The 27,351-nt window shown below is 36.8% G+C and overlaps 1 protein-coding gene across 4 annotated transcripts in view; it reads left to right on the plus strand.

The window, feature by feature from the left end:
• The window catches only part of TAX1BP1 (Tax1 binding protein 1), a 79,563-nt gene extending 52,310 nt beyond the window's left edge, over nucleotides 1-27,253 (plus strand). For 2 of the 4 annotated variants that reach the window (XM_080818604.1, XM_080818605.1), the window contains 5 exons: nucleotides 2,520-2,591; nucleotides 14,995-15,178; nucleotides 15,522-15,670; nucleotides 25,244-25,326; nucleotides 26,172-27,253. In XM_080818604.1, the coding sequence (XP_080674730.1) occupies nucleotides 2,520-2,591; nucleotides 14,995-15,178; nucleotides 15,522-15,670; nucleotides 25,244-25,326; nucleotides 26,172-26,373 (690 nt within the window). In that variant the 3' untranslated portion in view covers nucleotides 26,374-27,253. The remainder of the gene's footprint in view (nucleotides 1-2,519; nucleotides 2,592-14,994; nucleotides 15,179-15,521; nucleotides 15,671-25,243; nucleotides 25,327-26,171) is intronic. The other 2 variants (XM_080818606.1, XM_080818607.1) reach the window with 1 other exon arrangement.
• Nucleotides 27,254-27,351: the final 98 nt, after the last annotated feature.

The following is a 27,351-nucleotide window of genomic DNA, read 5'->3' on the forward strand; positions in this document are numbered from 1 at the left end:
TGTATTTTTGTGTATAAATAAAAATATACTACGTATTTAGTTGAGTGTATTCAGTCAATTAACTATGAACTGAGAAAATAAATACTCCTATGCATTGCCGTTGTGGGTTTAATTTTTATGCACTCAGTTGGCTAATTAAAATTATATTTTAAAATCATGCTTAGTTTCTAAGGAAACGTGATCATTTCATTATCCTGTTCACTTAGGAACAAACATGAATGTGTATGTAAAATTAGGGCCTTTACATTTTTGTGGGAGCATAGTAATATATGATCAGTAATTTTAAAATTTATGTAAAAATTATAAAGTGATCACCAGATGTGTTACTTATAATCCTAAAAAATACTGCAAAGTGATGCAATCTTAATTAAAATTATTTTTGCCAATGTAACATTAGGCAACAAACAAGCCCAAATGGTAAATGATATTTGTAAGACTATTAGAGAAAAAAATTAGCAGGCTGTTGTCCGGCAATTAGTCGGAGAATATTTTTGTTTTAAGGAATAAAGTATAATGTTAACATATTTTGAAATAGATATGTAACTATAATTTGCATATTGTGTGTGTGACTAAAGACCAGGAAGTTCTAAATGATTTAACTTTGCTATACTACAGCTAATTGTGCTTACGATCTAATTTTTAAATGTGGTGTTCTTAAAGGCACTAAGAATTTAGGTTTCCCCCTAAGGGCTGAAGAAGGTGGCACATTATAGGTAATTTTACTGGTAGTTCTTTTTTATCTTCATTTACTGTCAGAATGAAAATTCCAAACTTTTAATCATGAGATCATTATTTCTGAGAATGCTGTGGATATTGTTTCAATGGCTGGCTGCTTCCCTTAATATTTATTAAGTGTGAATACTGAATTTACATGAACTTTTATCTTTGCATATTGACTAGAAAAAAATAGTAAAATTAAAGCCTACTATATAGAGAGCTAGCAAGCGCTCACTATGTTAGCTCTTATGTGGGTGATCAAATAAGTAAGGCACAGTGCTGTGTATGCTTAAGAAGTTTATAATCCAATAGGGATTGTTAGAAGTAGAATAGTGATACTCACAACTCTTTGACGTTCACGACCCAGGTAATCACCTGCAAACCTGTAGGAAACTAAGTAATGTTTTTATTTTTTAGTTCATTTAGTTCCTGATAAAAGTGAGCATCCGAATTAAACATTACAGATTATGCAGCTGGTATAAGTGCATAGCTTTTTATTTAGTGCCCTTCCCCTTATTTTGTACTGTTTAGAACAGATACTCACTAGACAAGGCAAAATGGGATGATGTTCTACATGAATGTAAGTCTAATTAATGAAGTATCATAGGGCTGTTTCCAGTGGAATATTTAGGAGTTCAGCATGAAGAAATCCAACCTTTGAAAGACCAAACTGGAGGGGAGGGGAAGCAGAGCTGGGAAAAGAAAGAAGCATCACTCTAAGCAGATAGAAAAACATTTATATAAGTTTGGAGGTGAAAAGTGGAGAGCAGCATAGCCTGGAAATTTTGGGCAGTCTGGGGTAATAGGACTTTAATTTCTGTGGTGGAGTAGATTGGACTTAAAAACTAGATCAAAGCCACAGTTTTGGGGGTCCTAAAATGGATTTTGGGTGCTGTTTGCTCCTGAGAATTTCTAGGAGCAAAGGGACCCAACTACATTAGGTCTTTTTGAAAACAGTTGGGTAACCCTGAGAGGATTTATAGGTGGGAAGGTGTTTGAAGGTAAGAAAATTAGAAGTAGTTTCAGAATTACTTGGTAAAGACCACCCCCTTGGGTACTTTCCTGATCACTTACTATTGAACAAGACATGAGTCTATCAAGGAAAGCTTTGAAAGGCATCCTTAGGGGAAAATAATCGAAAAATAAGTTTGTGTTTGTATTCATAATGTGGTTAAGTGAATGAATGACTTAAGAGACTGAAAATGTTGGGGAGTGGAGGAAGAAGAGGGAGGAGTAATTGTTATAACAAAACTTCCTAGCTTCAGTCACCGTGGGCTCTGAGATTGGTAATATCTGTTAACAAAAGTAAGAAAAGTAGGTTTGAGGCCTTTGCCCTTAAAGTGTGGAAAGAACACTGAAAACATGTCACCCATCTGTTAAAAAGACAGGTTTGAAACTTGGGGAAGAAAGATACATGCCACGTGAGTTAATACTTGTGATTTATTCCCATGGGGATTATAGTTGTGAAGACATAGAAAAAAGAGTTTTTGGGGGGAATACAGAGGGAAGCCGAAGAAGAAACTTTGGAGAACACTCACATTTCTAATTGTGAAGAAGAAGCAGACACAAAAAAAGCATGAGAGGATGATATTGTGGGTGAAATTTTACATAAACTATGGGAGAAGTTGTATGAATAAGGGAAGTTGGTCAATAATGAGAAGTATTCTAGAGATGTCAAAGAAATACACCAAGAAAAATAACATGGCTGTGGTAATAGGAATTTTGATAGAATGGTATAGACTGACTCTTGGTGTGTATGGAGAGAGTAGATAGTGAAAAAGATTAATGATTTCTTTTTTCAGCTTCAGTTGGCAGAGAAAGACAAAGAAATAAGTGGTCTAACTTCTCGTTTGGAAAACCTCTCCAAGGAAAAGGTATTGAACAGTGTACTTCAAAAATCTTTCAGGGGTGCCTATGTGTCTGTTTATGTGTGTCTGGTGCTTGGTTTGATCGTATATGTTTCTGGTGCTTGGTTTCCACTCAGGTCATAGTCTCACTGTGTGTGTGGGACTCTGCTCTCAGCACAGAGACTGCTTGATATCCTTGCTCTTCCCCCTGCTTGTGCACGGAAGGGCGGTGCGGCACGGGGAGATGCCTGCGCATGTTCCCAAATAAATAAATAAAATCTTTTTAAAAAAAAAATCATGACAGTGAATGACAATACAGCTTTATGAGGACACCCGTCTTACAGTCATGTGAGGGTGGCTTTGAAAAAAGTTAAATGAATAAAGACTGAAACAGATGTTAGTACTCATAGTGGAGAATGATTTCAGTTAAATAATTTTATTTTTAAAAATTATGTATTTTTAAAGATAACATGCAGAGTTGGGGAGCAGAAGGAGAAGGGAGAGAGGGGATTGCAGGTTCCACACCTATCTCAGAGTCTGATGTAGGGCTTGATCTCATGACCCTGAGGTCATGCTCTGAGCCAAAATCAAGTTGAATACTTAATCACTGGAGCTACCCAGGCACCCCTAAATAATATTTTTAAATATTTTACTTTACACAATGAGGAAAATGCTTAAGTGTTGAAATTTAACTTATGTGTTTTGTATTTAATAGTAAACAGATTTTATAATGTTTAAATTCAGGAATTGAAAAAAAATTTAAAATTATACATAATGTCTATCTGGTTTTCTTTTGTGCTAGGAAACAATTTAGAAGTTTTAATGATTTGTAGCATAACCTGACATTGAAACAGAGCATAGATTTACAATATAAAACATGCTGTAGTACAACATTTCTCAAGGTGTGGTTTGAGCTCCTTTAGGGGGTCCCCATCCTTTTAGAGGTCTATAAAATTAAACTATTTCACAGTTATTTGCTTTATTTCCCCCTGTTACTTATACACACACACACACACACACACACACACACATATGTGTGTATGTGTATATATATGTATATATGTCCCCCCACCACTGTGTTACATTTATATGCTGGTGTGTAAGCAATGGTATGTTTTGAATTAAGGCAGTTGCACCAAAGTGCATTGGTGTGGTTACCATATTTATCTTAAGTATTGCATTCACAGTTAAAAAAAAAAAAATCCAGTTTCACTTATGATGAAAAGTAAAATAATTTTATTGAAGCTTGACTTTGGAGTGTACATCTTTTTAGTATTCTGTGTTATGAAATTGGGAGTACCCCCAAAGCACTTTTACCTAATGAAGTATGATGGTTATCTTAAGGTGAAGCACTTGTGCAGTTGTTTGGGTTGTGAGCTGCACTAGCTGCTCCTTTCATAAGGTATCATTTCATGCCAAAAGAATGACTAATAGACAAAATTTGGTTATTCAAAGTAGGATATTTGGCAGGTATTTTCTTGAAAGAAGTGAAGCAAGCCTGTTAAAGGAAAAACAGTTGGTAGTATTTGTTGCCAATGATAAAATCCAAGATTCTAAGCAAAAGCAAGAATTTTGGGAATCTTGTGTCTACTATCATGAGCTTGATAATTCCCAGTGCTTACATTTCTTTTTTCTGTGCACACCCATAGATGTCTATGTCTATCTTCCTGTCTTCTTACCTGACAGTCATCAGTATGAACTCTTTGGTCAGTGGATTAGAATTTGTTATGTTCGGGTGCCTGGGTGGCTCAGTTGGTTGGGGGACTGCCTTTGGCTCAGGTGGTGGTCCTGAAGTCTGGGATCAAGTCCTGCATCAGACTTTCTGCTCGGCGGGGAGTCTGCTTCTCCCTCTGGCCCTTCCCTTCTTGTGCTCTCTCTCTCTCATTCTTACTCTCTCCAGTAAATAAATAGAATCTTTGAAGAAGAAATTTGTTAAGTTCTTAATTTGATTTTCCCGCAGTCGTAGATTTGGTCAGTGGGAGCATTTTCAAGCTGGTCCCTGATATGCCCCAGTATCAAAAGGATGTTGTTGATTTTTTGAGCACATAATACTTTTCTGGCATTGCAAGATATTCTGGTTTGTCTTATACCCTTCTTAACTCATCTTTGGAATTGTCTGTCTTTTTTTTTTTTTTAAAGCTAGAAAGATAACCCCCCACCCCCCATCCCCCCTACCCCCCCCTACACTTGAGCATATTCAGATAGCTTTTTCTTTTCTCCTTCCTCCACTCCCCCTTTTCTCCCCTTTCCTTTTCAGTGTGTGGTAACACAAAATGGCAAGTGGGTTAAAAAGATTCCTGCAAATAAACAGTGGATTAAAGATAATTAAAACAGAACAAATGAAGAGTGAGAAAATGGTTTTTTAAAATTTCTGGTATGAGGTTTGGTCAAGTGTATTGGAAAGTTAAAGCAACGATGCTCTAATCAGATCTGACAAGAAGTTGGCAAGGAATATATATATAGGGGCGCCTGGGTGGCTCAGTCAGTTAAGTGTCTGCCTTCAGCTCAGGTTATGATCCCAGGGTCCTGGGATCGAGCCTCACATCAGGCTCCCTGCTCCGCGGGGAGCCTGCTTCTCCCTCTTCTTCTGCTCCCCCTGCTTGTGCTCTCACTCTCTCTGTCAAGTAAGTAAATCTTTTTTCTTAAAAAAAAAAAAAAAAAAGCATATATATATATATATATATATATATATATTCCAAGTGCTTCAGACAGCTTTTTGAAATACAGAGTTACTTTCAGTATTTTTTTTTTAAAGATTTTATTTATTTATTTGACAGACAGAGATCACAAGTAGGCAGAGAGGCAGGCAGAGAGAGAGAGGAGGAAGCAGGCTCCCTGCGGAGCAGAGAGCCTTGATACGGGGCTTGATCCCAAGACCCTGGGATCATGACCTGAGCCGAAGGCAGAGGCTTTAACCCACTGAGCCACCCAGGAGCCCCTACTTTCAGTATTGTTAATAAGAAACCCAGCTATAAGTATATGTTGTGCTTAGAGAGAGAGAGTAGCTAATGCTAGAGAGAAGCAGTCAAGATAATACATATTTCGTATCTGGAAGATTTATATGTATAATTTATATATAAGATTGTATAGGATTTATATAATTACATACCTTCAATTCATATTTATGTATAAAATGTGTTTTATATCTACATATATAGTTATTTTGATGTTTTGTGCAGGATGAAGATAGTCCTGAGTGATTATAACCATTTGTAAGTTACTGAAATGGCTAAAATCACATATAATAATATAGTGACTGTGTTATGCTGTATTAACAAATTTCCTGAAAACGCAACGGCTTAAAACATTAGTTATTTCACAGCTTCTGTGAGTAAGGAATTCAGGTGTGGCTTAACTGGGTCCTCTGGCTTTAGACCTCTCACAGGACTACAGTTAGGGTGTCAGATGGGGCTCAGTCACCTCGTGGATAGAGATCTATTTCCATGGTCACTCAAGTGATGTCACGATTCATTTTCTTGGCAGTTAATAGAGCAAGGAACAGACACACTTCCTTCTCTGCCATCTTCCATGAAGTCACTCCCCTTCTCTCCTCTTGATTTAGGTGGTTATTCAAAACACAGTGTAACCTTTAAAAATATAAAACTGGTCACTCCTTTGCTTAAAGCTCCATAATGGGCTTCCTCTGCCCTTAAGATAAAACCCAAAATTCTTAAGATAACATATGATATTTTGTATGACTGGCCTCCATTTCTCACTATTCCCATCTTAGGCTACAGTGTCTTGTTTCACTGTCCTCTTTTGTGAGTCTCTCTCAGTAGTTCTTGAACTTGCATCAGAATCAGGGAGAGGGTGGTGGGGTTATGGACATTGGGGAAGGTATGTGCTATGGTGAGTGCTGTGAAGTGTGTAAACCTGGGTACCCCTGGGGCTAATAATATATGTTATATAAACATATATAAATATATGTTTATATAACATATATATAATATATGTTATATAAACATATAAATATATGTTTATATGTTTATATATATGTTTATATAAATATATGTTTATATAAAATATATATTTGTATAACATATATAAATATATGTTTATATATTTATATATAAATATATGTTTATATAACATATATAAATATGTTTATATAACATATATAAATATATGTTTATATAACATATATAAATATATGTTATATAACATATATATAAATATATGTTATATAAACATATGTTATATGTTAATTAAAAAATTTAAAATGCTTGAACTTAAAAAAAAAATCACCTGTATTTCTTGTTAAAACAGATTCCTGGGTCCATTTCCAAAGTTTTCTGTTTTAGTAGGTTTGTAGTGGGGCTTGAGATTTGCATTTCTTAGTTCCGGTGCTGCTGCTCTGGGAACCACGGTTTGAGAAATGTTCTAGTCACCCAGGCTCTTTAGCTCAGCAATTGCTTTATTTTCTTATGGCTCTCATTCATTTCATTTGCCAGAAATATTCTTGCCTACAATTCTTTATTACTTTGTTGGACTCTTTTTTTTTTCTTGTGTTTAAACATGTGAGAATAGAAGAATAGAATGAACTTGTACTCCTCATCCAGCATCAGTAATTGTTTTATTTTATGGCAGTCTTATCTGTGCATAATTACCTTCCCTTCTCTCCCCAGGTATTTTCAAGTACGTCCCAGAATTCGTACTATTTCCCTCTCAATATTTATTCATAACTACTACTTAAAGATTGATTTATTAGAGAGCATGCATGCATGGGGGGCAGGGGAGGAGAGAGATGGAGAGACTCTCAAGCAGACTCCATGCAGAACATGGAGCCTGACACAGGGCTTGATCCCACAACCCTGAGATCACGACCTGAGCTGAAACCAAGAGCCAGACACTTAATTGACTGAGCTACCCAGGTGCCACCCCCCATTCCCCAACTACTCTGACTTATCCTTCAAGTTCCAGAATAAATGACTCTTCTTCAGTAAGGCCGTCTTTGACCTTCAGTCTGATGTGCGTGCCTCTCTTAAACTCAAACCTGGGACCTGCACTTTTATTTCATAGCACTTAACATAATTTGTAATTAATATTTATTTCTGTGATTACTTAATATCTGCCTCTCTTCTTAATTGTAAGATCTGTGAAGATAGAATGGCTTCTGTTTTATTCGCTATTGTATTTGTAGCTCCTAATATAGCACCTGATATTTGAAGTTAAATATTAGTTCAGTTAATTTAGGTACTCTAGCCAGAGGCACACCAGCTAAACAAACTTTTGTGCCCTGGAACTATAAGAGAAGACTTCTAACAAAATCTGTTGTTTTTTTTCCCCCAAGATTTTACTTAAATAGGACAGCGAGAGAGAGAGCGCGTGTCCAAGTGCGCGCATGAGTGAGTGGGGGAAGAGAGAAGCAGGCTCCCTGCTGAGCAGAGAGCCCGACCTGGGGCTCGATCCCAACACCATGGGATCATGACCTGAGCAGAAGGCAGACATTTAACTGACTGAGCCACCCATGCACCCCTAACAAAATCTATTTCTTAAATTGTGGAGGCTTTTTAGGAGAGTTATGAATTAGCCATCAGTATTATTTTGCTAGGGTAAGTTAGCCACATTCATGTGTCATACATGTTTTTGAAGGTAGAGAAGGTCTTAATAGGAGTTTCTTAACCCTGATTGTTCTAAGGGCCTTTTGATAGTCTGGTGAAATCTGCTCAATATCTATTAAATATATTAATATAAAACATATATATAACATAAATATATATTTAGTATATGTTAATATATATTAAAAGATTTATTTTAGAGTGTGAGTGGGGGGAAGGGCAGAGAGAGAATCCCAAGCAGACTCCTTGCTGAGCACAGAGCCAGATGCAGGGCTGGATTCCCAGACCCTAGGGTCATGACCTGAGCCAAAATCAGGAGTCGGCTTCTCAACAGCTGAGCCACCCAGGTGCCCCAGAAATATTTTTAAATTAGTAAAGGAAAATACACAGAATCACAGCAGAAACAAGTTACAAGAAGTAGTTACCAAAATATTAAAACAAGTTTATGATATATGTGACAGGTACTATATGCTTATTTAAAAATGTTAAATAAGATTTAGTGTGTCTAATAACTAACCATAATTTCAAGGTAGTGAAATACAGAGGTTGTTTTGAGATGGATGCAGTGACTATGATACGAAGTGAATATATCTGGAATTCTGTAGGTTGACAAAGGTACTGCAGCTATTGCTGTTTTTGTGGGGTTTTTTTTTTTTTTTTTTGGCCTGCATTCGTAATTGAAGATGCTAAATTTCAGTCAGCAGTTAGTGAAAAGATACAAATTTATTTTCCTCATCCAATTTCATTTTATCTCCTGAATTCTGAACATGGACCCTCTGGGGGGTGTTGTGAATGTAAATTTGAGAATCAGATTTTCTAAGTCAAGAGTTCAGTCTCCCGATTTACCAGACAACCTGCAGGTAGCTGTCTTGTTCATGTCCCTCTGTTTTTTTCCCCCCACAGTGTTCTGTTTGCCCCACCTCCAGTTTCCCTCCTGAGGAATCAAAGCTGCTTTTTACTGGTCCTTTTCTTACCTGGCATCCTATTTGCAGGGGATTTATTGCATCTCTGATGGTAGAGGAGAGGAGGGAACTCTTTATTATGTTGGAATCTCTATGAAGTTGCTTGAGTGCACCATAAATCTTTTAATGAAACCCGTGACTCCATTTAAGTAGTTTATTGTTTGCTTACAGAAGAATTTCACCATGTTCTTCTGAGGTGATTTACCTAAGTTTTTGTAGCAATTTATCCTGTCTACATCTTTTGCTGTGTTCATGCCCTTTTCCTCTTGAGTTGTCTTTGAAATATTTTTTGAATTTACTTCCACTTTATCTCTACTCACATTGCATTTTCACAATTCTGAACTACATGGCAGCACTTTCTGAGTCATGGCAGGAGATGAGGGAACCTCCATTGAGGACCTGCTGTGTTCTAAACACTCCTCTAATTCCTCAGTCCTCCTAGGGCTGGAGAAGATAAGTTCTTCAGGGTTACTAGTGCTGGAGCTGATGGGCAAATCCAGGTCAGTCGGACGTTAGTCTACTGTGTCCCATCCCCCTGGTTGTTGCTAATTTCAAGTTATGCCCAATTTCAAGTGTGCCCAGTATAACTTGCCTAGAATAACCTTGCTAAAGAGCCATATTACAACTGTTAGGCCCATTGTAGTAAACTGTATGATGCAGGTTTGGCACATTAGGCCTTCAGCTTGTCTTTTCTCTTGCTCTTAACATGTACCCTGTGCTCTAGCCCTATCGTTCATTTACCCAATCCTGCAATATGTTATTATTTCACATATCTTCAGTACTCTTTTCATGTGCTTGGGGGAACTTTGCTGTATCTCTTTGCTGTATCTCTTCTCAAACCTAAATTGACTTGAATTTTTCATGTTTACCAGTTTTGCTTTCAGTGATAATGACTTACTCTCTTTAAGTTCACTTCATTTAATGATCATTTATATAGGTAAATGCTATTTACCTATATAAATGCTGACATAGACTCTCATCTGTTCTCATGGGATGACATTCAGCAAAACCAGTTGAGTTTTACTTTAGAGATGAAATTTTCAATACTTATATCCTTTGTTAAAATTTCTGGTTGATTATTTTTTCTTTAATAGCTTTATCGAGGTATAGTTTATATGCAATAAAACCCACCTATTTTAAGTGCAATTTGATAGATTTTGGTAAATATATATAGTTCTATAAATACCATTATATTCAAACTATAGAATGTTTACATTACTGCACAGAGTTCCTTCATGCTTGTTTTTAGTCAACTCCATCAGCTATGTCCAGTCCCAGATAATCACTGATCTACCTTCTGCTACTATATAGTTTCACCTTTTCTAGCATTTCATATAAATGCAGTCGTGCAGCATTTACCCATTCGGTGGTTGGACATTAATCCTCTTACCAGCTGATGGCTATATGGATTATTTCTAGTGTTTTGCTAGGAAAAATGCTATGAACATTCCCCTGTCTTTTTGTGGACATAGGTTTTCATTTCTCTCGAGTAGATGCCCAGGAATGGAATCGCTTTCTTATGTGATGGCTGTTTTTATTTTAAGAAAGAGCCAAATTGTTTTTCAAAGTGGCTGTTCCAGTTTGCATCCCCACTAGCAGTGTATGAGCATTCTAGTTGCTCTGTAGCCTCATTAGTACTTGGTATTGTTGGGTTTTAATTTTAGTCATGCTGGTAGATGTGCAGTTTTAAGTATAAGGTATAGGTTTACGTTTTAATTTCCCTGATGACTAGTGGTGCTGGGCATCTTTTCATATACTTATAGGCCATTCACTTATGTATATATTTTTTTAAGTATATAAACTTAAAACCCTGTCCAACATGGGGCTTGAATTTATGACTTTGAAATTAAGAGTTGCGTGCTCTACCAACTGAGACAGCCAGGTGCCCACATTCATATATATTCTTTTGTGAAGTGTTGAGATCGTTACCTATTTTTTAATTGGGTTACCTTTATTGGTTATATTTGGTTTTAAGAGTTCTTTATATATTCTCAATATAATAACTTTTTCATATGTCTTGGAAATATTTTCTCCCAGTACATAGCTTGCCTTTTTATTTTTATTTATTTTTGGATTTTATTTAAATTAAATCAATTTACATGGTGTATTATTAGTGTCAGAGGTAGAGTTCGGTGATTGATCCATCAGATGTATGTAACACCCAGTGCTCATTACATCACATGCCCTCCTTAATGCCCATCGCCCAGTTACCCCATTCCCCCACTCACCTCCCCTCCAGCAACCCTGTTTGTTTTTTTTTTTTTAAAGATTTTATTTATTTATTTATTTGACAGACACAGATAGCAAGTAGGCAGAGAGGCAGGCAGAGAGAGAGAGAGGAGGAAGCAGGCTCCCTGCCGAGCAGAGAGCCCGATGCGGGGCTCGATCCCAGGACCCTGAGATCATGACCCGAGCTTAAGGCAGAGGCTTTAACCCACTGAGCCACCCAGGCACCCCCCGTTTGTTTATTATACTTAATAATCTCTTGTGGTTTGTCTCCCTCTCTGATTTTGTTTTTCCCTCTTTCCCTTTGATCCTTTGTTTCTTAAATTCTGCATATGAGTGAAATCATGTGATAATTTGTCTTTCTGTGATTGACTTCACTTAGCATAATACCCTCTAGTTCTGTCCATGTCATTGCAAATGGTAAGATTTCATTTTTTGGATGGCTGAGTAATATTGTATATATATACACACCACATTTTAAAAAATTTTTTTAATTTAACAGACAGATCACAAGTAGGCAGAGAGACAGGAGGAAGCAGGCTCCCTGCTGAGCAGAGAGCCCAATGTGGGCTCGATCCCAGGACCCTGGGATCATGACCTGAGCCGAAGGCAGAGGCTTATCAACCCACTGAGCCACCCAGGTGCCCCTACCACATTTTTTTTTTTTTTTAAGATTTTATTTATTTGACAGAGAGATTGTGAGAGAGGGAATACAAGGAGAGGGAGTGGGAGGAGGAGAGGCAGGCTTCCCACCAAGCAGGGACCCTGATGCAGGGCTCGATCCCAGGACCCTGGGGTCATGACCTGAGCCAAAGGCAGATGCTTAATGACTGAACCACCCAGGCACACCTATTCTATGTCGTCTTTATCCATTTATCTATGGATGGACGTCTGGGTTCTTTTCATAGTTGGCTATTATAGACCTTGCTGCTAGAAACGTTCAGGGTGCGTAAGTGACTCTTTGGATCACTGCATTTGTGTATTTGGAGTAAATACCTAGTAGTGCAATTGCTGGGTCATGGGGTGGCTCTGTTTTTAACTTTTTGAGGAATCTCTGTACTGTTTTCTAGTGCCTTTTTGTTTTTAAAAATACCTTTGAAGAGCAAAACCTTCTAATTTTGAAAATAGTCTAATTTAGCAATATTTTCTTAATGGTTCATGCTGTTTATGTCGTATCTTAAATTTTTGCTTAATCCAAGGTTATAAGGACTCCCCCCCCTTTTTTTTCCTTTCACTGGATTTATAGCTTTAGCTCTTACGCTTAGATTTATAATCCATTTGAAATAATCTTGGGGGGGGGGCGCCTGGGTGGCTCAGGAGGTAAGCATCCAACTTTTGATCTCACCTCAGGACTTGATCTCAGGGTTGTTAGTTCAAGACCTGTGTTAGGCTCCATGCTGGGTGTGGAGCCTACTTAAAAACATAATAAAGTAAAATAAATTTTTTTTGTATAGTGTGATATGTATCAAAATTTATTTGTACTGAAACAAATAATACATTATATGTTAATAAAAAATGTACGTGTAGATACCCATTTTTTTAAGCTTATGTTTAAAAGACTATCCTTTTCCTTCATTGAATTTCTGCATCTCTGTTACATTGACTATGAGTATGGGTTTCTTTTTGGACTCTATCTTTTGTTTTATTGATTTATATCAGGGGCCTGCAAACTAACATCTGCAAGCCAAATATGGCTCATGGCCTATTTTGTAAATAAAGTTTTATTAGCCTATGACCATGCCCATTCATTTAGGCATTACCTATGGCTGCAGCAACAGAGACAGAGTTGAATAGTTCTGACAGAACTGAAAATACAAAGCTGAAAATATCTACCATTAGGCCCTTTATGGAAAAATGTTGCCAGCCCTTAATCTGTGTGTTTATCTGTATATCAGCATTCTCTTGATTTTATCACTCTATTCTATCTCTCAAGTGTAAATCTTCCAACTTTGTTCTTTTTAAAAATGAGCTATTTCAGGACCTTTGTATTTTAGGGTTCATTGAATGTATAGATCAGTTTGGGAGGAATTTTATAAAAATGCCAAGTTTTCCGGTATATGAATGTGGTGTATTTTTGTGTTTATTGAGATTCCCTTTAATTTCTCTCAGGGTGTTTGTTTTTAGTGTACAGTCTTTGAACATCTTTTACTAAATTTATTCCTGAGAATTTAATATCTATTGATTCTACTATAAATGATATCTTTTAAAAACTTCATGTTTATTGTGTGGTGTTTGCATATTGAGATGCAGTTGATTTTATGTATTGATCTTGTATACATTGCAGCCTTGCTAAATCTCCTCATTCTCCTAGTTCTGTAGATTCCTTAGGATTTTGTATGTATATGATCATATCCTCTGAATAAAGATGATTTTACTTCTTTTCAGTCTACCTTAATCTTACCTTAATCCACTGTTTAGAATCTTCAGTACGATGTTGAGTAGAAGTGGTGAGAGCAGACATCTTGCCTCATTATTGATCTTAGGTAGAATCATTTGGTTGTTCACCGTTAATATTCACTGTAGGGTTTTGAACTATCTTTTTTTTTATATTAAGAATGTTCCTTTTTATTTCTAGGTATCTGAATTTTAAAAATATATGAGTGCCTGTTGAATTGTGTAAAATGTTTCTTCATCTGTTTAAATGATATTTTTTTCCCATTAGTCTGTGAACATAGTGAATTATATTGATTTTTGTATGTTAGCTAAATTTGCTTTTCTTGTGGTAAAACCCACTTGGTTGGGGCATCATGATCCTAGGGTCCTAGAATCGAGTTTCATGTGGGCTCCTTGCTCAGTAGGGAGCCTGCTTCTCCCTCTTCCTCTGCCTGCTGCTCTCCTTGCTTGTGCTTGCTCTTTCTGTCAAAAAAATGGATAAATATTTAAAAAACAAAAAGAATCCTCATAATTATGTTATATTCTTTTTAAATATCGTTGGATTTGATTTCTTAAGGATTTTTGCATCAGTAGTCATGAGGGATGAGGTCTGCAGTTTTCCTGTGATGTCACTGTTTGACTTTGGTATTAGAATAGTATTGGCCTTATAAAGTAAGTTCAGAAGTATTTTTTTGTTGTTTTAAGATTTTATTTATTTGTCAGGGGGAGAGTGCATGCACACACAAGCAGGGGATTGGCAGGTAGAGGGAGAAACAGGCTCCCTGCTGAACAAGGGACCCAGTGTGGGTCTCCATCCCAGGCCCCTGGGATCATGACCTGAGCTGAAGGGAGATGCTTAAGTGACTGAGCTACTCCAGTGTCCCCAGACGTGGGGTTTTTTTTTTTTTTCTAGTTTTTGAAAGAGTTTATATGGGATTAGTATTTTTAAATACTAAAAAGTTTCTTAAATATTTGAGTTTACTAGAGAAGCAGTCTGGGTTGCTTTTTGTCCTTTGGGTTTTATTAATAACTAAGTTGTAATTATTAATAACTAAGTTGTAAGAAATTCAGAGTTTCCTCTTAGCTCAATAAAAAGGGCAACTTTTTGGCACAAATAAATTTGAAAATACATCAGGCTTTATATGTTACATGTGGAAGGCACATTTATGAGAAGTTCGAGAGCTAGACTTTTTAGTTGTATTCTTTAAACATAATAGGGAAATAATTTTATTATGTTTTAGCTAAATGTTTAATGCAGCCCTTACTTTGAAATATTTGAATGCTTTCCACCTTTGTTTTTGTTAATTTTAGGAACTTAAAAGGAATCTAGAAGATCAAGCAGAAAGGAAAATGGAAGGTCAGAATTCCCAGAGTCCTCAAAAGATCTCACAGTGTCTCAGCACATGCTCAGAGCAAAATGGTCATGTTGCCACAGTGCCACATATACAGCCAGTTCTGCAGTATGGTAATCCTTATGCAACACAGGAAGCCAGAGGTTATTAAAATAATTTTGGTTTGGGATTAACTGAATATTTTTTGGTTTGTATCTATCTTAATGGGAATTAGAGAACTACTGGTACAGTTAACTCTAATAGAAACATTGTCTCATAACCAGTAATTTTAATGTTTAACAGTAACTGGGTTCGTCAAGGAGTCCTGCAGCACATATGAGTAGTCTATTTGCTTATTACATATATTCTTATTTTTAAAAATCACTTGAGTTAAAAAGACATCATTTTTTGATGCATAAAAATGGTTCTTTATATCCTGTTCATCATAGCTGTACATGGAGGTTCTAATTGTAGTACCAGGTTTCACTTCCAAAATTTTTATTTCAGATGGAGCAGATGGTTCTTTTTATCCAGATGAAATCCAAAGGCCACCTGTGAGAGTACCTTCTTGGGGACTGGAAGATAATGTTGTCTGTAGCCAGCCTGCTCGAAACCTTAGTCGGCCCGATGGTTTAGAAGACCCTGAGGATAGTAAAGTAAATTGAATTTCTGTTTTCTGAGCTTGTTCCTTTTATTTTTTGTTTCATGTAGAGAGTTCTGTTTGTGGAAAAGAGAGTGTGTGTGCTTGTGTATACATGTGGTTGTTTAATTTTTGGAAAAACCTGCTTGTATTTAAATTTAAAAAATCAACCATTTATATACTTCAGGATATTTATACTAATGTAAAAGATTAAGTTCAGAGAATGACCTCAATATCGAAGTTACCAGTTTACTCTTTAAAACAATTTTTTGAGATAGAGTTGATATAGACCTTTATTAGTTCAGGTGTATAATATAATGATTCAATATTTGTATATATCATGAAAGGATTATTATAAGTCTGGTTAATATTTGTTATCACACATAGTTAACAGATTTTTTTATTTCCTTTGTGATGAGAACTTTTAAGATTTACCCTCAGCAACTTTCAAATATATGATAAATTATTAGCTATAGTCACAGTTTAATTATCACTAATTTACTATGTTCTTTCGATTGCAGATGTAGTAGGTTGGAAGAAGAAGTGTTAATGACAATATTATGCTTTAGTATACTGCATCTTTTAATTTTAGCATTTATACCCCACTTTAAATTTTAAGGTGGACTATATTATCTTCAGAAAAGAGAAGTGTAGGGACGCCTGGGTGGCTTAGTCCATTAAGCGTCTACCTTCGGCTCAGGTGATCATCCCAGAGTCCTGGGATTGTCCCACATCAGGCTCCCTGCTCAGCAGCAGGGAGCCTGCTTCTCCTGTTGCTTGTGCTCTCACATTCTCTCTGACAAATAAAATCTTTAAAAAAAGAGAAGTGTATTATCATAGCTTTTTTTTTTCCCGGGAAAGTCTTTCAGATATCATTAGTATTTAATAATTTTTCAGCAACCCATTACTGATAATTTGAGTTAGTTTGTGTAGCATGTCATTTTTATTTTTAAGAGATTTTTTTTCACCATTTAATGAATAAATTCTTTTCCTCACAACAGTTTTTTTTTTAATTTCCTGTGCATTAAGATGAATTTAGAAGAAGTGCTTTATCGTGCTCTTTGCAAGTACAGCGGTATCATGACCTGTTTCTCATTTAATCTAGTTTGCTGCATTTAATTGCTATTAACCTTTGCAGAAACTGATCAGTGTTCAGACAGGCATGATTTTAGCCCTAGTGCTCAACACCCATAATGGAGAAAAATGTATTTCTCCCTCCTGCCTTTTGGCCTCCTATGTCCATTACTGGGAATAATTAGGAAAACTGTCAGAACTTTTGTAGCCTATTTAAGGTCTAGAGTATAATCTTACTGCTTTTTCACACCTTTACTTCACATTTTGCATATTTAATCTGATCATTCTTGGCACAGATGTTACATGTGACAAGCCCTTCTCTTCCATAGTCATCTGCTTCAGTTTAATTAGCAGAATGTTCTTTCTGATCTGTGTGCTTTGCCCTCCTGCAAACCCATGAGAAGCAGTGTTAGAGTCTTGTGCTCATTTGCTGACATGCTTAGATTTGGTAATGAGTTGGAAGGACTCTTAATAGGCACACCTTGCATAATTGTATTTTGCAGTCAGAAGATTTTTTTTAGAAACTAATTTTTATGTACATTTAGACTTTTTGAAAAATCTTGCCATGACAATAACAAAAATCACTTGGAAGTGAAATATTTTAATGAGTAATTTCAGAATATATGAAGCAGATTTGAGTTGACCTGTTCCTTTTCACTGGTTCCTGCCTTGGGAGTAATTAAGAGCCATAGGACCTCGGAGTCAGGGTTGAGGCTGCCTTTCTCCAGCCTACTCCAGTCATAAACTTGCCAGATCTCCTTTCTACACCAGAAATAGGTCAGCTATCAGATCAGATGCCTTTTGTGATTCCCTTTTCCCTAATAATTGCAATAGCAATAACTATAGCATCATAATTATGATGATGGTGATGGCACCAAACACTTCTCCAGCTCAATTTGCCAGCTAGTGCTTGGCTATTTAAATATGTTAACTCATTTGTTCTTTTTTTTTTTTTTAAAGATTTTATTTATTTATTTGACAGACAGAGATTACAAGTAGGCAGAGAGGCAGGCAGAGAGAGAGAGGGGAAAGCAGGCTCCCTGCTGAGCAGAGAGCCCGGTGCGGGACTTGATACCAGGACTCTGGGACCATGACCTGAGCCCAAGGCAGAGGCTTTAACCCACTGAGCCACCCAGGTGCCCCTCATTTGTTCTTTATAGCAGTCCTGTGAGGTAGGAACTATTATAGTGTTTTCTTTTGTAATGGAGGAAACAGAAGGATTAACTGGCTTGCTTCATCATGCAGCTACTGGTAAGGATACAGTCAAATGAGGATTTGAACCTCATCAATTTGGCTATAGGAGCTGGTCCTAACCACCGATCAGTCTATCAAATAGACTAAGCCAGAGGTTCCCAAACTTTCAGTTCATGGCACCTTTGGGGTGTCAAAATTTTTTTTTTATGATGCCCTATAGGCCAAAAGAAATGCTTAACATATTTCCTAACAAATGTAGTAACCATTTGAAAAAAAAATAGTGTATACTGAATTGAGAGATTCTTAATGTTTTTCATTAAATAAGCAGTTACTAATGGGATGTATATGGTTGTTGACAACTCTAAACCTTCTCACACCTTGAAATTAGATTGCATAGACCACTTCTTCTCAAAGATAAGGTGTCAGTGAAGGGAATGTTGAAACTGTGAGCTATCTAACATTGAAACTGTGAGATGTTTTGAACTAGTTGCTCATGTGATACCTGCCAATATGGAGTGTTTCTGCATATTTCATTAAATTAGAAAATTAAAACTATCCCCTAGTACCCTGTAAGTTTGATATGGTGCCCCAGCAATGGGAACATGGGTCTAAACTCTTGCTACTCAGTAATAACAGTATGTGGAGCAACAGGGTTTTTTTTTCCTTTTTTTGTTTTGTTTTGTTTGAGGGAGAGAAAATCTTAAGCAGCTTCCATGTCCAGTGCAGAGCCTGACAGGGCTTGATCTCATGACCCTGTGATCATGACCTGAGTTGAAGTCAAGAGTCGGACACTCAACTGACTGAGCCATCCAGGAATCCCCTTCAAGTTTTTTAATTTTGATGAAGTTAAATTTATCCTATTTTTGCTTGTACTTTTGTTGTTAGATCTCAGAAACCATTGCATAATTCACAGGAAGATTTGTCCCTGGGTTTTCTGTAGTCTTTGCTCTTATATTTAGGCTTTTGGTCCATTTAGAGTTTATTTTTGAATATGGAGAAAAATAACACTTGAGAAGTAATGGAGATCTTGCTTTTCTTTTTTAATTCCAGTATAGTTAACATACAGTGTAATATTCGTTTCAGGTGTACAGTATAGTGATTCAAGAATGCTGTACATTACTCAGTGCTCATCATGATAAGTATACTCTTAAATCCCCATTACCTTTTTCACCCATCCTCCCCTCCCCTCTGGTAATCATCAGTTCTCTGTAGTTAAGACTGTTTCTTAGTTTATCTCTCTCTCCTTTTCCTTTGCTTTTTGTTTTGTTTCTTAAATTCTACATTGAGGGAAATCTTGGTATTTGTCTTCATCTGACTTACTTTCACTTAGCATTATATGCTCTAGCTCTGTCCATGTTGTTGCAAATGGCAAGATTTAATTCTTTTTTGTGGCTGAGTAAATATTCCGTAGTATATATGTATACCACATCTTCTTTATCCATTCATCTGTTTGTGGATACTTGGGCTGCTTCCATGATTTGGCTATTGCAAGTAATGCTGCATTAAACAGTGGGGTGCATGTATCTCTTTGATTAGGTTTTTGTATGTTTTGGGTGAATGCCCAGTGTGTGGTTACTGGATTGTAGGGTAGTTCTGTTTTTAACTTTTTGATGAACCTCCATACTGTTTTCTACAGTGGCTGCAAACCAACAGTGCATGCTGATTCCTTTTTCTCCATATCTTCGCCAACACTTGTTGTTTCTTGTGTTTTTGATTTTAGCCATTCTGACAGGTGTGAGGTGATAGCTTATTGTGCTTTCTGATTTGCAATTCCCTGATGACGAGTGATGTTGTGTATCTTTCCTGTGCCTGTTGGCCATCTGTATGTCTTCTTTGGAAAAATGTTTGTTCATTTCTTCTGCCCATTTTTTAATTGGATTATTTGTTGAGCATTGAGTTGTCGCAGTTGTTTTATATATTTTGGATACTAATCCTTTATCAGATAGGTCATTTGCAAATATCTTCTCCCATTCAGTAAGTTGCCTTTTAGTTATTTCAGTTGCCGTGCAGAAGCTTTTTATTTTGATGTAGTCCCGGTAGCTTGGTTTTGCTTTTGTTTGCCTTGTCTCAGGAGACCTGTCTAGAAAAATGTTGCTGTGGTCAATGTCAGTGAAATTACTGTGCTCTCTTCTAGGACTTTACTGGTTTCAGGTCTCACATTTAGGTCTTTAATCCATTTTAAGTTTACTTTTGTGTATGTTGTAAGAAAGTGGTTAATTTTTAGTTTCCTTCTTTTGTATGTAGCTGTCCCACTTCCCAACACATTTTGTTAAGGACACGATCTTTTTCCCATCACATGTTCTCTCCTGCTTTGTTGAATCTTAATTGACCGTATCATTGTGGGTTCATTTTTGGGTTTTCTGTTCTGTTCCATTTATCTGTGTGTGTGTTTCTCTGCCAGCACCACATTATTTTGATTACTATAGCTTTGTAATATGACTTGAAGTCTGGATTTGTGATAACTCGTTTTTTCTTTTTCAAGATTGCTTTAGCTATTTTGAGTCTTTGTCGTTTCATACAAATTTTAGGATTGTTGTTCTAGTTCTCTGAAAAATACTGTTGGTATTTTAATAAGGATTGCTTTCTATCTGTGGATTGCTTTGGGAAGTATGGACATTTTAACAATATTTATTGTTCAATCCATAAGAATGGACTGTCTTTCCCTTTCTTTGTATCATCTTTAATTTCTTTCATGAGTATTTTATAGTTTTCAGAGAGTAGATCTTTCATCTCTTTGGTTAGGTTTATTCCTAGGTATCTATTGTTTGTGGTGCAAGTGTAATTGGGATTGTTTTCTTAATTTCTCTTTCTGCTGCTTCATTATTGTATAGAAATGCAACAGATATCTGAACATTGATTTTGTATCCCATGACTTTATTCATTTATAGTTCGAGTAGTTTTGGGGCAGAGATTTTAGGATTTTTTTTATATAGTATCATGTCATCTCCAGATAGCAGAAGTTTAACTTCCTCCTTAACAATTTGGATGCCTTTTATTTCTTTCTGTTGTCTCATTGCTGTGGCTAGGATTCTAGCAGTACTTGAATAAAAGTGGTGAGAGTGGACATCCCTGTCTTGTTCATGACTTTATAAGAAAAGCTCTCAGTTTTTCCCCATTGAGTATGATGTTTACTGTGGGTTTTTCATATTTGGTCTTTATTATGTTGAGGTATGTTCCCTCTAAACCTACTTTGTTGAGGGTTTTTTATCATGAATGAATGTGCTTTGTCAAATGCTTTTCTGCATCTATTATTAATGATCATATGGATTTTCTCCTTTCTGTTACAGATTTGATATATTGATTGGTTTGCAAATATTGAACCACCCTTCCATACTGGAAAAATATTGTGGTTGGTTGTGGTGAATGATTTCTTACTGTAATGTTGGGTTATTTTCCATTACTCAGTCTTCTTAGTACCTCTGTATCCCTCACCCTGCTGTTTATTCTCTCGTGTGTTGTATTTTTAATTTCAATGATTGTGCTCTTCATCTCTGATTGATTCTTTTTTATCTCTGTGTTAAGAGTCTCACTCATGTTTTCTAGTCTTTTCTGAGGTCCAGTGAATATCTTGATGATCATTACTTTAGATTCTCTATCAGACATATTACTTCTTGCTGCTTCACTTAGGTCCTCTGTTGTGATTTTTGCCCTATTCTTTCATTTAGGACATATTCCTCCTGTCTTTTCATTTTGCCTAACTCTGTTTCTGTATTTTAGAAAAGTCAGTTACGTCTCTTGTTCTGAAAGTAGTGGGCTCTTTTAACAAGTTGGTTGCTGGTCCTCTTCCACAGGGGATGAGCAGCCACTGCTAAGATAGGGCTGGCTGTGGCTGCTCCCCAAAGTGCAGGCAGGAAGGTCTGCAAGTTGTATACGTTGGTCCTCTTGCGCGGGGGAGGTGTAGCTTCCACAGGGCTGCTGTGCAAAGCGTGTGTGGGTGGAGGTGGTGCAGTTTTAACTGTGTGTGTGTGTCCTCTACTGGAGTTCAGGTGAGACAGTGTTGGCAGGGTTTGCACAGGTTGTCTTAGGGAGGGGAACCATAGCCCTGGAACTAGAGCAGTCCTGGCTGGAGTGGGTGGGGCATGGTGTAAGCAAGTCCATGAGTGCTGATGGCCCTGCTGGTTCCCACAGGTGGCCATGTGATTATGCTGGGGGAGCTGGTTGGGGGAGAGAAGTGGCACCTGCCAGATCCTTTGTTCCTAGAGAAGTTCTTTAGTGAACTCTGAGATTAGCAACTAACTCTCCCTCCTGTGTGCCCCCAAAGGACTTTCCAAGTTGTTGCTGCAAGTTTTATCTCTGAGAGCTGTTTGCCATGCTGTTTCATTAAGGACAGGGACTTGGCTTCCTGTTGCCCTCTGGGCTTTCTCATATTGAGCCTGCTGATTTTTAAAGTTCCAGAGGATTGAGGTCCCCACTGGTTTTAAGAATTCATGAAATTTGGCTCATCTAATATTCAGAGCCAAATGCTGTGGGGATTCATCTTTGTAGGCCCCTGGTGTTGATAGTTGTTTCTTACACGTCTCTGTTCCTGTGGCTCCCTCTGGTAGCCAGACCTGCAGGTTGAGCTCACCACCACGTCTCTGCTCTTCTACCTTCTCCTGTGTAGCCTTTCTCTCCATTTTGTTTTGGAGTTTGTTCTGCCAGTCTTGAAGTTGTTTTTTGGGTTATTTGCACTGACATGTTATCTAGCCTGGGGCAAGGTGAATATAGGGTCCTCCTACTCTGCATCTTTGTTGGAAGTCTGCTTTCTCTCTTTTTAAAGAGATTTTATGTATGTACTTGACAGAGACAGAAGGGAAGCAGGGGGAAGCAACAGGCAGAGGGAAAGAGAGAAGCAGGCTGTCCACTGACAGGGTGGCCTGGGACTCCATCCCAGGACCCCGGGATCATGACCTGAGCCGAAGGCAGACACTTAACTGACCGAGCCACCCAGGTGCCCCTGCTTTCTCGTTTTTAAGTGTGTGTGTACACACACACACACACACACACACACAATGAGACTTTATATGAATTGGCTACTCAGAGAACGTATGACAGTTTGTGGTTTTAAACTGAGTAGGTGATCTCTTATTTCATGAGCACTTACTTCTCTTACATTTAGAATTCTGTTGAGTCCCTCTCCCCTTTTATTAGGTATTAGGTAGTAGAAGATACAGAATCATGGGGTTAGCATTACCAAATTGTATATGGCTTAGAAAGTATAAAGGCAAAAAAAATGAGTTTCTTCCTCCTTTCCCCCGACGGTTAATATGTCAGATAGGTTGGTTTAAGTCTAGCAGTTTAGCAGCAAACTCTGTTGTTAGCTGATTCATGGAAGCAGTAAATTGGGGTAGGCTATATTTTTCGTCCCTGGAAAGGAGTTTTATTACGAGTATCCATCATGAAGAGTTTTGATAGTTAAGCATCAAGACCTTTCTTTTCTTTTCCATTATTCTTTTCGATAGCATTTCAGAATTCTAAAATTTGTTCTTTCTCAGAGATAAATAAGGAAATTGTATTCGTTGTCATTATTTTATATGTAGTTCTTTAAGCAAATTCATTGTTACAAGTATTGCTGCTGGAAGGCCCAATCTGGCAGCTAGAATACTGTGGCACAGAATCAACAATTTATTGTCAACATAGTAGGTTTAGCTGATTCAACTATATCGTCTTACCTCTTTGTACCTACAGACTTAAAACCGCTCTTAATTTTAGTTATTGTAGACTTAATTCTTTAAGTATGAAGTCTTCCTATTCCCCAGTTTTCCAGTCCCTTATTAGGCTAGTTACCTATCTTGTTTCTGTGCAGCGAGTAGTTTCCTCTTGACGTAGACTCTTTGTGATCAGAATGTTTTAAATTTTGAGTGGTTTTTATTGTTAGTAATACAGTTTAGCAGTTAAGGAAAAAATCACCTCAAATAGGCCACGATGGAGACCACAAGGTATCACTTCCATGTACCCTCTACCACACTTCTTAAAATTTTATTTATTTAGGGGCACCTGGGTGGCTCAGTTGGTTAAGCAACTACCTTTGGTTCAGGTCATGATCCTGGAGTCCCGGGATTGAGTCCTGCATCGGGCTCCCTGCTCAGCAGGGGGTCTGCTTCTCTTCCTGACCTCTCCCCTCTCATGCTCCCTCTCTCTCATTCTCTCTCTCTCTCAAATAAATAATTTTTAAAAGATTTTATTTATTTATTTGGCAGATATCTAGAGAGAGAACACAAGCAAGGGAAGTGATGGAGAAAGAAACAGGGAGGGAGCCTGAAAATGGGCTCGATCCCAGTATCTGAGATCATGACCTGAGCCAAAGGGAGATGCTTAATGACTGAGCTACCCAGGCACCCCTCTACCACACTTTACTGACCAAGAGCTATTTTGAGTTTGGTGTTAATTAGGGTCAGGGTCAGTCTTTAGTTTATCAATAAAAATAGTTGTAGCCTCTTTTAATTTTACTGAAGATTAGAAGTTTTTGTTTTGTTTTTTTTTTTTTTTAACTCTATCTCCCAGTTTGCAAAACTAAGTGAAGGAAACAGGAATTATTATGTTATCACACTGAAAGAATATGTACATAGTGGGTTATTTAGGAGGGAATCCTATGTAAACAAAAATATTTTATGTGATAAATACAAAATAAAAAAGAGCCCCTTACCCTTTCTTGGACCTTTCAGGAAGGGATAATCACAGGGATGTGTGGGCATGGAAATCCAAACCAGTGTTTTCTTTCAGATTTATATAGGTTTTTAGGACTCTTACTGGACAATCTGTTAGATATTTAATACTGAATTTCATTCTTTCACAACAGGGTTTTGAACCCGTAGTTTGGTACATTGCTTTGCTTTAACATGGTTTTCCAGTTTGATTAGCCTGTGTGCCCAAGAACATATACATGCAAACTCATATTTTACTAGTTTTCTTTTATAATTTCTGTATGTCATGCAGTGGGATGTATGTTGTCAAAAGAGGAATACTGTCTTGCAAAATTTATTGAATGAGAATAATAATGCAGTCTTAAGATTTTTATGAAAGTGATCACCTAGTGTATGGAATGACAAGGTCAAAAGGTTACCTATATAGAGGTTCAAAAAGTCTATAGATCCATACTTTATTCACACATACAGGTGTGGTGTAGTCTCTGTTCCAGTAAGTACTGCTTTTTATTTCAAGAAGACTCAGTCCATTGCGAAATGCTCTGTAAAAATTGACTTTTATACCTTTATGTGAAAATCTGATTACTTTTGTAAAATTCTGGAAAGGGTAATTCTTAATTCCTTTATACTAATCTTGAATTAAGGAATTTATATTGTTTCAGTGTTTCTCAAAAGTTGCAAAATTATTCTTTGCCTAGGAAGAGGAGAATGTGCCCAGTGCTCCTGATCCTCCAAGTCAGCATTTACGAGGGCATGGAACAGGCTTTTGCTTTGATTCCAGGTAATTTTTTTTCTTTCCTGTGTAAAATTCAGCTTATGTAGATGAGTGGTTCTCAAAGTATGGTCTCTGGAAACTTACTAGAAATGCGTTATGATCAGGCTGTACCCCAGACCTCCTGAACCTGAAATCAGCTCTTGGTATGGGTCCCAACAATATGTACTTTTTTCTTTTTTTTTTTTTTTTTCAATTTTAAGAGAGAGCATGAGCAGCGGGGAGGGAATGAGGGAGAGGGAGAAGCAAACTCCCTGCTGAGCAGGGAGCTCGACCTTTGGGGACTCTATCCCAGGACCCTGAGATGACAGCCTGAGCTAAGGGCAGACACCTAACCTACTAGCCACCCAGGCATCCCAGCAGTAATGTGTTTTAACACATGTTCTAGATGATTCTGATAGATGCAGTACTTTGAGAACTAGTGCTGATAAATACTTGTAGTTGTTAACAACTTGTAGTTGTTAAGCTCAAATGAATACACTGTTGGGAAATAATAAGTTCCATTTATCTTTATAGTTTTACAAAAGGAATTTTCTGTTAATTAAAAATTGAGGAATTCTTGTTAATAACCTTCATTTTATGTAATATGCTTGCATTTTTTTGGATTTTAATGAAAATGTTTTTGTTACTTTAATTGTGAAACTCAATTTAGAGGCTTTATCAGTGGTTTACACAGTTGTCAGTAGCAAGTATTTTAGAAGCAGAAAGAAGTTTCTGAAGTAATTGAAGACTTAAGCTAAGTCATTTAGGGTGAATTAACTAGAAAAATATAATGTCATATCTTGAGGATACTGCTATTAGAAATTTTACTTATTAGAAATAATGTAATTCTTTCATTTTCCTATTTCTTGAAGCTTTGATGTTCACAAGAAGTGTCCCCTCTGTGAATTAATGTTCCCTCCCAACTATGATCAGAGCAAATTTGAAGAACACGTTGAAAGTCACTGGAAGGTGTGCCCCATGTGCAGCGAGCAGTTCCCTCCTGACTATGACCAGCAGGGCTTTGAAAGGCATGTGCAGACCCATTTTGATCAGAATGTTTTAAATTTTGACTAGTTACTTTTTATTCTGAGTTAGTAATACAGTTTAGCAATTAAAAAAAAAAAATCACCTCAAATAGACCACTATGGAGACCACAAGGTATCATTTCCACACACCCTCTCTCTGCATTCTTTTTTGAACAAGTGCTACTTTTGAGTTTTGTGTTTGTTACTAGGGTCAGGGTCTGTCTTTAGCTTATCAGTAAATAAAATTGTAACCCCTGTTAATTTTACCAGCTTAAGAAAAGTTTTTCTGTGTTTGTATCTTTATTTATTCCCATTTGCAAAACTATATGAATAAAGGAGATGGATTATTTTAATGTTACACGCTGAAAATATATAAACGTAGTGTGTCATTTAGCATATTTAGAAGTTTCTGTTGACCTCGTTGATTGAGCATGACTACTAAATATTATGTAATAAAAGTAATATATCATTAGTCTTGCAAATTCTTTGAATACAGAAACTTCCATAATTTAGCCTGTGAAAGGATGGTTTTTTCACTTTCTTTAGAAATGGAAATGCATGTAGAATGAGCTCACATGCTTGCAGTATAGCAAATATCTTTTTATATTTAAAATGTTGCTTTAGGAATAGAAGGCATATTTTGCTAATTTTATGACTAAAACATTTTAGAATGACCTGAATAATTATTTTTAAGCCATCTTGAAGTTGTATTTCTACCTAATGGGAAAATGGAACAAGATAGGTTAGTGCAGTTGTTTCATATTAAATGATCTACTAAATGGTGGTGTTTGTGGCATAAAATCACAGAAAATGTATCCATATCTTTTTCACATTTTCTTGATTAAAAATGTGATGTATAAACGCAAATCAATGTGTTATATCTCTGTATAGTATTCTAATGAACATTAAAGAGGACACATTTTTTTGGAGATGTGTAATTTGGTTGTCAGATTTATTTGAGATAGATTTTCATTAAGTCTGAACTTTTTTTTCCTTAGTCTGGGCCTTTAAACAAATTTCTGAATGG

This window comes from Martes martes (assembly GCF_963455335.1).
Source record: "Martes martes genome assembly, chromosome: 11".
NCBI classification, from domain to species: domain Eukaryota; kingdom Metazoa; phylum Chordata; class Mammalia; order Carnivora; family Mustelidae; genus Martes; species Martes martes.